The 12,381-nt window shown below is 39.7% G+C and overlaps 1 protein-coding gene across 1 annotated transcript; it reads right to left on the bottom strand.

Moving 5' to 3' along the window:
* Positions 1–7: 7 nt before the first annotated feature.
* Positions 8–10,718, bottom strand: ppef1 (protein phosphatase, EF-hand calcium binding domain 1). Its single transcript, XM_035652143.1, has 18 exons — positions 10,585–10,718; positions 9,308–9,340; positions 8,851–8,978; positions 8,686–8,746; positions 6,496–6,659; positions 6,279–6,393; positions 5,719–5,765; positions 5,374–5,540; positions 5,235–5,271; positions 4,918–5,067; positions 3,265–3,416; positions 2,930–3,170; positions 2,649–2,834; positions 2,417–2,559; positions 1,858–1,964; positions 1,602–1,765; positions 699–783; positions 8–593 (listed from the first exon to the last, which is right to left on the bottom strand). Exons 1-18 carry the CDS (start codon positions 10,646–10,648, stop codon positions 370–372), a joined length of 2,268 nt encoding a protein of 755 aa, XP_035508036.1. The 5' UTR covers positions 10,649–10,718; the 3' UTR covers positions 8–369.
* Positions 10,719–12,381: the final 1,663 nt, after the last annotated feature.

A 12,381-nucleotide genomic window follows, 5' to 3' on the forward strand; every position in this document is an offset into this window, starting at 1 on the left:
AGAAGAAAGGTCAGTGGATCACCAGAGTCTGAAGGATTTTTCCTCTGTGGAAGATAAATGTCTGTCAAACACTTCATGGCGATCCATCCAATAGTTGTCGAGATATTTCACTTGAAACCAAAGTAGTGGATGAAAGCAACCTACACGCTGACTTTACCATCTCCTAGAGCCATGTGTGGCTAAAAATACACCAACAAACGACACTATCACTACTATTCTTTAGTGTTTGCATGTTTAAAGGTTGATTTTTCCTTAAACAACTTAAAAAATACTAAATCATTTAATCTTATCCCTGCGTTCCTATTTTCTCTCCTCTATTAGTTTCTCTGCTGATAATGCAGGACTTTCTTAGAATTCAGATTCTTCCCTTCACAAAAACTTTCCATCCATCTTTCCGTTGAGTTGCTGATCTTTGTTGTCCAATTTGTGTACCACTCTGAAGGCCTCTAGGAACTCAGTGAAGTCTATACTGCCATCCTTGTTGAAGTCAATACTTCGGGCCAAGTCATCGATGGCTCTGTCGTCGATGTCAACCCCCAGATGGGCACTGAAGAGACGCCAGGTGTGACGAAACTCCTCGATGGAGATCAGACCTGAACGTGACAACACACATACAACCATATTACTGAATTTTAAGGAATACTTTTTGAATTATTAACACATCCTCTTCGAAGTGATTCAATATTTTTTCTATTTACCTGAATGGTCTTTGTCTATAATGTTGAATATTATCTCAATGTCAGTCCTGTATCTGAAGAGAGTTTCAGCCAGGTTTGGAGTGACCTGAAAGGAGAAAAGAAGAAAAGAAAGTGCCACAACACTAGATTACTAAACAACTATTAACTGTGTTTATTAGCAGCAGTGGTATGATGAGTATTATAACCCTAAAAGTATAAGGGAAATTATCCTTTGCAAGTAAAAGCAGTAAAATGTACTCAATTCAAAAGTACACATTGTGAAGAATTGTGTTTAAAATGTAAATTTGTTTCAATAAAAATAAAGAGCTATTAAGTGCCTATATTTGTGCACATATTGCATATTACTTTTTCTAACCTGTCTGCATTCAAATGCTCCCTTTTGTTTTTCTTTGTGTTATTACTGACCCGTTTAGGATGCCTTTTCCCACTATCTGTTTGTGGGCTCGTGGATATAGGGTTATATAATATTGTATAACTGTTGCTGTCAGGTAAAAATCTTCCCTTTTGGAGATATTAATTTTGCATGCATGATTACATGTTTAAGAAAATACTTCAACCCCTTTCACTTTATAAGACTTATAGGACCAGTGTGTAGGATTTAGTAGCATCTAGTGGTAGAGTTGCAGATTGCAACCACTTTATCCTCCCCTTCCAAGAGTGTAGGATAAACTAGGATGGCCTGAAACTCGCAAAAAGGGACTATGGTAGAAACCACAAGACCCTCTACCTCTGTAGATGAAAACGGCTCATTCTAAGGTAGCGAAAACACAAGTAAATGTGCTGGAGTAAAAGGTACAACATTTAACTCTAAAAGTATAAAGTTAAAATACTAGAGTAAAATATAAGCCTTTAAAAGGACAGTACTTGAGTAAATGTACTTGATTGCCACTTCACTTCTCTGACCTGAGACAGGGGAATCCCTGGTTCCATATCCTCGAAGCAGGACTGATACTCCACACTGCCGTCTGGTGCTAGACAGGCTAAGTGTGGACGCAGTGTCCTCCAGGGCAGGTCCAGCCTCAGTACAGACTCCAACACCTGAGCCCATTCACTTACTGACACAAAACCTGAAAAAAAATATATTCTTACATAACAACTATAAATGTCAACCTGGTAAATAGATGTTATAAGTGAGGCAAATGGAGTGAGGAGAGAACACCTGTGTTATTTTGGTCGTACTGCTGGAAGCCTGACATCAGCTCAGAGCGATGGGTGAACAGCTTCTCCTTCAGGGCCCTGAGAGCAGAGCCTTCAGCAGCTCGTACTCTGCACACACACGCAAACACGGGTCACTCATTAAGGCTAAGCTTTCTTACATAATTTACGTATATATATATACACAATACATTATTAAAGTATTTCTGATTCTGATTCTGATTCTGATAATTTACAGATATCTATTTTTATTATTGATTAATGGTCGGTCAATTTATTTGAATAACCCATCATTAAGTCTATAAAATGTCATAAAATAGTGAAAAATTCTGATATACAGAGCCTATGGTTGCAACTTCAAACTGCTTATTGTGATGACTTAGAAGTCCCAAACAAAAAGATACTACATTTAAAAACAGACAAATGCAGAAAATCTTGACATTGGAGAGGCTGGAACCAGTTAATAAATTACATAAACTATTAATTGAATATCAAAATGATTGGCATTTACTCTTCTTTGAATTTGTTTCACACAAACATGCACACACAGACACCTGTTGTACCTCTGTGTCAGGGTGAGTTTGCGAGTTGTGCGGCTGACTTGGTACTGGTAGAAGCGTGGAACCAGTTCTCTGCCCACTTTGATGTACGCACCACGGTTGCTCCCCTCCTCATAATAGTTTGACGCTGAGAAAATGGTGATCACCTATTAAACAAGACGCACACATTTACTTCTCCAGATTCAAACATTTTGACTGCTGGACAATTTGAATTCATTTATTGCATCCAGTCTACCTGTCCGCCATGACAGAGCTCATATCCTTCCTGTTTGCACTCATGGGATCTGATGAGCAGCTGGAGTCCGTGTTGCAGCAGCAATCTCTGGGTGATGTCAGGGCCGAAGTAGCAGCCTCCTCCTCTGAATGTGTTGGCACTGCAGCCTTCTTGGGTTTTAGGGTCACTCCACAATATATCCACTATCTGCAGGAGAGAAGAAAGCAGGTAAAAGTGCCCATCACATTACAATGGGGCAGAGTTGAACAACATCTGTTTTCCACAGAATCCACTCCTCTGACCTGTTTCCATTCCCGTTCATGTTGTGGAGGTGAAGGAGGGGGGACTGAGGACAGAGAGTCCAAGAAAGGCACTTGGAGGACACTGACAGTGTAGGGCATGCTGGGAGAAGACGGGCACGGGCGAGGCGTGAGGCAGGACGGAGTTCGAGGAGAGCAGAGCGAAGAGGCGGACGAAGATGATGAGGAGGAGGAAGAAGTGGAGGCAGCGCTGTCTTGACGGCTGAGCCTGCATCGTCTCTTTCTTCAGAATTAAGGGGTAGAAGAGTGTCTCTTTAAACAACCTTAATGAAAAAAAACATGCAACATCTGTAAGCATCTGTGGGCTGCTGTCAGACCTCTGGTTCGGGGTTTTTTGGTTCTTGCTGTGGCTGCGACTGCTACTGGGACGAGAGCAGTCTGTTGATCTCATTCTTTTCATCTGTCTGCAGGACTGACTGATGTCCAACTGCTCCAAACTGCGTTTGGGAAACCTCAGGGCAGATTTCACCTAGATCGGAGTGGAGAGAAGGAAAGACAGACATAAAGTGAAAACAAAGGTATCTGTTTGTCAAATGTGTCTAAGGATTGACAGTAACGTACAGTATGTTGTACAGATTCCTCTTTGTGATTTTGGGCTATATAAATAAAACAGATTTATGAGTTTACTGTATACACATTCTCAGTACTAATACTTAGTAAATACCAAAAATGCAACTTAAAGACATACATTTGAACTATTATACATACATAACGAAATTATTCTTTGCATTCCAGGAGTTACTTTGTGACAAGTAATTGTACATTTTGAAGAACTCATGTCCTTCTCTTTTTCAGGTAGCAATTTGATGCATTTCCCAGAAATACTTTTAATAATTTAATGAAAACATGTGCATTCAATTAGATTAAAATATTAAAAAACACGCACCGACAATAGAAAGATGTGTGATTTACAGCATTGAACATTGTTTAAAAGCACCAAATGTTTTTGGCCTGTTTCTTAAAACCTGCATGAATTAATATGTTTGATATTAACATCAGATCAAATGACTGTAATGGACAGAAAAATCACTCAACTTTGCATCTCTTTAAACCTTTTGTGTTTTGTTTTGCTTTATGACTGCAAATTGTACAGTACTTCAATCTGAGCCACTTACATCAGCATAAAAGCTCTGAGAAACCCAATGTATGATACCTGGCCAGCACCAAACAGCACAGGGCCAAAACAAACTGCTACAGGTCTCAGGAGCAAAAATGAGCTGCTGGGCCTCTATTAACTGCCTGTTCCTCCCAGTCTCTGTGCATTGTGTTTCTATGCTGGAATAAAACCTGGCCCCAAGTTTGCTGTGTGATTGTCTAGTCAGTCAGACTTTATTAATCTATAGTGTTGTTGCAGCAACCTTAAGTCACATCAATGGTTCAGGTTGGGTATTTTTTTAATTCAAGTAGGGGCCAAGTCAATTAATTTGATTAAATACAAGTTAATTTAGATATATACACTATGTAAGCACACAACTGATATGAAAATTTGATTTTAACACAAAGCAGTCCCTAATGATGATTTATATTGAGGTTTGAGGTGCATAATTTAATTTTAACACAAACAAGTTAGCACACAGTAAGGCTGTCTGTTAATCCAGCCTTGCAGCAGACAAACAAAGTTACTAAGAGTCTGCTGAATAAAGTCTAACTTTTAGGAAGCTAATAACCCACACACTTTGCTCAGGAGTTTGTGGAGACCACAACGACATGGAGAGAAACATGCCTCCAATGCTCTTGCTGTTTCCTACCTCCTGGATAAGAAAATAGCATAGTTTGCTCACATGTTAGCCATAACAGAGATGTAAGGTTATTCATCCAGGTGGGGGATGCTGATAGCCGACCTGGTAGAACTGGTGTCCCATGTACCGAGGTTGGGTCCTTGCTGCAGTCTCTCTCTCTCTCTCTCTCTCTCTCTCTCTCTAGCTGTCACTATTGATTAAAGGCATAAAAGGCTACTTGTTTCTGCTGACCTTATGCCTCTCTATGGTGCTGAGGAAGTCCAGGTCAGTCTGGTCTGATATCCCTCCGTGAACGATCAGGATCTTCCCGTCAATGACTGTTGCCACGGGCAGAAGGCTGAAAACGTCCTGAAACAGCTGGAGGATCTCACGGCCATGAGTCTGCACCCAGTTACACACAGTAAAGATGGAATTACATTTTACAACTGTGGGCCACTGAGCCAAATTTAATCCGGTCAGCAATCACATGCTACAATCTGCAGAATGAGCAGCTGAGTTCTGTACATAATAAAAACAGAATAATGACATGTGTCTGGAGTGTACTGTACCTTGTACTTCTGCATGACTTCTTTTGTGAACCCATATCTGAAACAGCAATGTAAAAACATCACACTGGAATATTTGACTACCCTCCAATTTGTATTAAACCTAGATAGATAATTTCTTTCATTTCTACTCTTCACCCACCTGAGGTTCATTATGTGGTCTTCGTGGTTCCCTCGGTTCAGGTGCATGTAGTCGGGGTAAAGCAGAAGGTAGGCGAACAGTAGCATGACCACTTCGACTGACTTTTTCCCACGGTCCACAAAGTCCCCATTAAACACATATGGAGTCTCCGCAGAGGGAAGGCCATTCTGAACAACAGCAACATGGCGTAAAATCAACACAACACAAATGTCCTCTTGAGTGCATGCTTCAGCCATGTTTAATGTGGCTTTGACCGTCGTTTATTTAATTTTTTATTTTTTTTTACATTTTGCTGCGTAACAGTTAGTGAATGATTAAAATTGTTGTATAGAAATATAGCTTTACCTTATAAAATATGAGAAGTAAGTCATCAAGCCGCCCATGCAGATCACCTGTACAAAAAGGAAAAATCACAGCAATGAAGAAATTGGAAACCTATTTCTGGGTTAATTAATACCTGAATTACTAAAATTCCTTAATGGTATGGAAACAGGACAGTGAATTGCTCCACTCCAATCACCAAACAGTGTGTGTTTTTGGTTTTAGTCACAAGTATTCTTGAGTTTAATGAGATGCGAAGCTGCAGGAGGAGGCAGCCGTGGAAGAGGAGTCAAGTGCCTGATCAGTGTGCAAATAAACAAGACCTCCTTTCTTGGAACACTGCCATTAAGATACAGTCAACTGTATTTAGATCACATTTACAGACATCAGCGATCATTTAGCCAGTAAGCAGGTCATTCATTTATTCACTGGCCCACGGTACTTTGCAATGGAGCAGGTGCACAAACAACTGCATTACAGCAGCAAAACATTATGATGAGACACTCTTTTTTTTCTCCTTTGCACACGTGTACCAAAATATGAATCTTTAATTAACAAGTGAAACTGAGGTTATGGTCACCCACCACATATAGTGATCTCTTTGGTGTAGGATGTTGACAAGTGGATGATGTTGGGCATCTGTTTGAGGAGCTTTTTGGTCTCATACAGCAGCTGCAGAACATATCTGGCATGTAGGGTCTGTGTGGACGAAATGTAATGAGATCCTAATAAGCACCCAAACCTCTAAAGCAGACAATCAAAAGTAAGAGTGAGAAAGACCAAAACACCCATACTCCGTACCTGCTGCTCCTTAAATGCACTGAGGAGAGTGTTTGTATCAGAGACGGAGAGAGGAAATGATAGTCGGGGCCCGGTGTACGACTCTGGAACAGCGATCAAGTTGTAGCAGGTCTCTTTGTCTAACCAGGGGTCGACCACCGGGTCCAGCAGCTGGGAGATCAAGTCTGGAGGACACAGTGTGAGGTGTGTTACATTTTGAGCTCAAGAGCTATTCTCACTAATGTTTTTTACATTTGATTGAAAGGAAAGTTAGCGGTCTGCAAACAAACTTCTTCTTTGTTCAAAAGCACAATGTGTGAAAGGTGTACAGCTAAAAGTAGGGAATGTCAATAAAATCTGCCCACAGTATTTGTAATGTTATGTAACAATACTGATAGACAGGAATGTCTGTTTTCAGCTAAACCAGCAAACTGAATACCTGACAAATCAAGATATTCGGGTAATCCAGTATTGCCATAAAGCAGGCCTGCTCATTGATCTGCAACATTACCCGCAATGGTCTAAAGCCAGGGATAATGGATGTGTAGATATCATGGTATGATAAACGTACAGAAAATTCTCTGATGGTAGACAAACTGATATCAAAGTATACAGTTATCACCCAACACTGATAGTTCAAGTATAACCAGCACAGAGAGAAACTATTTGTATCCCCACACTGTTTTATGTTCCCCAGACAATGCTTTGATCCCTCATGGATTTTTGTCAGGTCTGATGAAGACCTATGATGAAAACAGATTTTATATACCCATGTCTGTATAGAAGTCTTCGGGAACACTATGGCATTTGTGAAAAAACTTAAACCCTTGTGTGGCTCTGATAAATTGCCTCGAGTGACGCCACTTGAGTCAGCGTTGGTTGGGGCTGAAGATAGATAGAAAATCTGGGCCTGTGGAGTTGAACTGAAAAAAGTGAGCATAGGCCAAACCTCTGATAAATTAGCCACTACTAGCATAACACACCCAAATCTTCGACCGTTTGGAGTTTGGAGGCATTGTGTAAAAAGATTTTGACCAGGAAGAAGAGAAAAAAAGATGATATTTGTGGTTCTGCTGTGGTTTATCTTCCATTGTTAAAAGGCACTGAACAGCAATCCGATTGTGTCTTTAAGTAAAGTGGATAAAATAAATATTTAGTTTGGGGGAAAAATTAATTAATCATGTTCAGATTTCAATTTGTAGTTACTTGGAATAAAACCTTGTTTGACACAGCGCCACATCCAGCTCTGTGTGACCTCACTGTTGTGTTAAAAGACCACTCTAATATGCTAATGAAAACTGATGGTCTCCAATTTATGCAAACAAACAGGACATGAACAGACATCTAACTACAGGCCTATTTCTCTCTGTCCATTTCCCCCTTAGTGTGTATTAAATGTCTTCTATTCTTTCTCACACACACACACAAACACATATGCTGTCTGTAATAAATACAGACAACAGAGTCTGGCCTCTTTGTATCACTCATGTTGACTCAATGTAAAACCCATGAAGAAGATGTACTGTAGATGTTCAGCAATAAGGGCTGACCTAAAGATTAGCTTGTCAATGGAGCATTATGCTTTTTAGCTGGATGAGTGGGTCAATACATACTTAAGCCACAGCTGTGTCAGTGCAACACACCAACACATTGGCCTCCACATTCACAGTAGTTGCTAAGCAACAGGGTATACGCAATGGGTTTTCTAATCTAGACCAAAATACAGTGGCATGACTAACAAACTGGTGTTAATTTGACGGAGGTGAAACGCGTGAACGCATCCAATCTTCCTGTGTCAGGACACGTTAGGACACGTTCAAAACAACAACCATTAAACACCAACTGATAACTTATACACTGGACGAAATTACTGTGTTATTAAAAGTAATAATTAAATTTCTCTCTATGTCTTTATCTAAATAATAGTTGACAATATCCTTCTTTAATCATAGAAAATCACATAAACATAAAAGAATATGTTTAAACTATAAAACAAACAAATAAAGGGCAAATTTGTCCAGTCTGAGACACAGGCAGACCTGAAGGTCCGTGTTACATCACATCCATATGGCAGCACTGTTAAAAAATGTTATTTTACTCTAAAATAAAATAAATTTGACCTCTAAAACATTTCCAAATAAGAAGGATGGGATCAGAGTTCAATACAGATTATACTATCTAATCTTAATAAAGAGTGCCTTGGCTACTAACCTGGCCCATTTCCATTCAACTGAGTGAAGTTGTCGAGCATGAAACTGAAGAAACTGGAGAGCTGTAGAAATAAAAAACAAAACATATTTAAGCTTTATGATAGTTCTGAAAATGAGCATAAAGATGTACTTGAATTTTTACTAAGAAGCCAGTGCTGAGAGTCACCTGTAGCTGGTCCTGTTCCCCGGCGTATTCAATGGACTGAAAGATGTTCCAGGTGTACCTGCGCCTCATCTCCAGACGGGCCATGTAGCGGCGGTACCATCGCTGGATCAAAACAGCTGCCTTCATAGCTATGACGAAACACCAGCTGTTACGTTTTATTTAGATGGGAGACTTGTTTAAATATAGTCACATACATACAGGTACATGAATATAACGTGTGAGACTCTATCAAAGCATGCAACCTTTCAATTCCATTACAAAGTGACAGGAATATTTCTTTACATCTGCGTTTTTCTAATTCAAGCACAGATTCTGATCCAAAAGGTGAAGCTATTTCTACTGGATCTTTAGTAAATTAGCACTCTAAAAAACATCATTAGGTAAAAAAAAAACACACGGATGCATGCACACATCACTTATGTCACAGACTGATCTTTGAAGATGAGCGGAGTCTTACTCAGAGCCGGGCTGGGAGTCTTCACAGTGTCATCTGTGAGAAGAAAAACTACAATTCAGCATAATAAACTGGTAATTGAAAAAAACATGTGCAAGGCAACACACTCACATGCATAGTAAGAGAGATAACAAGACACAGGGGAGGTCATGAGCAACAGTGGGACTGGAAAAACTAAGCAAATTAAAAAGAGCCTTCAGGAGAAACAGCACTCATTAAAGAGAGGAGAGAAGACAGACTGTGAAGATAGAAAAAGCACCATCTGTCAAACATCTGGTGTGTGTGTGTGTGTGCAACAAGTCTGAGAAAAACTAATGCAAAAAATAATTACCATCAGATTCATACTACACAGTGTGTAGTACACAGTATGACACTGAGATGCGTAATATACTAAACCATAATACTGCTACTAACAATACACAATTTAAGGGGCAAAATATTTCACATAGGAGATCAACAATATAAAAACAAGACAAGTACTTAAACAATAAAAACAGTGAGATAAACAATAAGAAATCTGCTTAAAAGAGCACAGACAGTTGTCTACTTTACCAGTAGATAGATCCAAAATTTAGGCAACCTGATTGCCGTCATCTTTAGGCGTTTAATAGGGCTGCGACTAATGATTATTTTTATTATCGATGACTCTGCCAATTACTTTCTGAATTAACTGATTCATTATTTAGTCAATAAGCTGTAATCAACTGTAATCAAAGTCTGTTTTGTCCAAAAGCCAAATATAGTTAACAATTAGTTAGTACAGTGAAAAGTAGCAAATCTTTACATTTCAGAAGCTGCAAACAGCAAATATTTGACATTTTTAAACTGATTTGCAGATTTATTTCACGAATTGACTAATTGATTAACCAATTCCATGCCAGCTGTTGTTTTTAATCTGGACTGAGGACAGGACAACAGATATTTGAGCATCTATACTGTAAGTTTGAAAACTGGGATGTCCGAGTGTATGTAGACTTTAAATGTGATTCGTGAAATCTGGAAATAAAAGAAAGTCTAAGGACTCAGAAACGTGAGTTACCTTATTACTTATCCTAAAAGTCCAATTCCCTGTAAGTTATTTCTGAGCTTGCAATCCAGTTAGTATCCAACAGCCTATTTGTGCTACCCACTCAACAGGTGTATGAACATGTCAGCTCTAATTTGATGCTGATGTGTTTGGTCACACCTTTCCTCAGGGGTGACAGGTCCAAAAGTCAACATTATCGTGCTGACAGGACAAACATGAGGCAGTCCTGGACAGGTTGAAGGAAGCATAGTACCATAATTAGCTGTCTCCACTATTTTCCCCTGTGTCTCCGTAGCAACGGAGGTGCCACATCCCATGATGCCCAACAAGGAGGTTCCCGGGGTCACATTAGTCAATTTTTGGTGGCAGCGGTAGGTCACATCAGGCCGGTGGGATGTGACAGCTGCGATGAGACCTGAGAAGCAAGAACACAAGTGTTATCATGCTGCATGTTCTGGGTTTTCACTCTTTAATTTAAGGGTTTTCTGAAGTCCTAGAAACACTTCGTCCTGTCTCATGTCACAGCAGCAGGGATTACTCCAGTGAGAATTTATTTAGTATGTCAGAGGCAAAGCAATACGGTCTTTTGTTGGGTCACCTGTTGCACTATTTGCAGTAATAAGTACATTTACCAGGGTTGCACTGGTTGGAAAATTCTGGGCCAATACCAATATGATGTTTAAAATAACAATTTGCCCGATAACAGATGCTGATATCTATGTTTTCTGCTTTTATTTATTAACCATTTTGTGCCAAAGATAAGCCTCTCTGCCTTGTTGCAGCTCACTCTATTTCTCTTTCCATTGATTGATAGTTTGAGACCTGAACAGTCATTCACTGTGTATAGAGCTTACAGGTATTTGTGTGGAATTTGTGCCAAAGCTGATTTTTTTCTCCAATATCCGAGTTGGAAATAACCAAAATAACATTTAGCCAGCCAGTACTTTCGAGTATTTTCACTTTCTGCTACTCCACTACAGTCAGATGCAAATCTTGTACTTTTTAATTCCACTACATGTATTTGACAACTTTAGTAACTAGCTAATTTGCAAATTTAGATTAATACAAAACTATATAAAATGAGTATATAAAGGATATAAAGTTAGCCCATCTTTACCAGTTGCAACATTAAAGTGATAAACACATGCGCCTCTGGTGGCTTCTTCCACCACTGATATTTAACTGTTTCCTGCTTTAGGGATCAGAACTGATTCATATATGAACATGCATGTGATCCAGCAACGTAACAGTCATAAAGTTAAAAAAAAAAAAAAAAAAGGTTCAATGCAGTTTCCTTGCTTTTTCCAACTCCCTTTCAAGTGTGCATGAACATTAGGCTTCAATTCACAAACCTCACAACACATATGCCACAATAACGGAGCATCAGGAATAAAATGAAGCTTGTAAATAGCTGCTAACCACGCTTCAACACTGTCAAACAGCCCATGCTTTTAACAGATCAGGGAACTGTAAGGAACAAATCAAACTGAACGGAAAATGTTGCGCATCATTTTTCTCCCCCGAAATGATCACAAAGCGTACTATTTTACGCGTCTGGCGCAAGCAGCTCATCAGTGCTTGTTTTTAATGGTTCCTTCCTACCTGCAGCTTGTATCCGCGCGATCCGGAAATCATGAATGGGACAGTCACACACAATCCATGTGATGCACAGAAAAACTACACGTCATTTAAATAACTGTTAACAGGAGACTTATTAGGGTAAACGCATATAATAATAGCGGCGAGGCGTTTCCAGAGAGGCTGCGGACGCTGCAGGAGCTGCTGCAGGAGGAGACGAGGAGAGCGCACAGGCAGGAGGAGTAAGAGGAGGAGGAGGAGGCATCACCAGGTGAACTGAAATCACACAACACGGCAAGAAGCCCTTCCCTTGTTCCTCAGCCTCTGCGGTTCCTCCTTAAAATACCTGTGAACTATTTAAAAACGTAATTGCCACCACGAATCAGTCCACTCATTCTCACCTCCCTGCCCAATGTTTTTAGCCTCACAATGGCTAAAAAGTTTACACTTTGGTTCTTGACAAGATATTAAA

This window comes from Morone saxatilis, unplaced genomic scaffold (assembly GCF_004916995.1).
Source record: "Morone saxatilis isolate NCDOM2014 unplaced genomic scaffold, NCSU_SB_2.0 Contig11, whole genome shotgun sequence".
Lineage (NCBI taxonomy): Eukaryota > Metazoa > Chordata > Actinopteri > Moronidae > Morone > Morone saxatilis.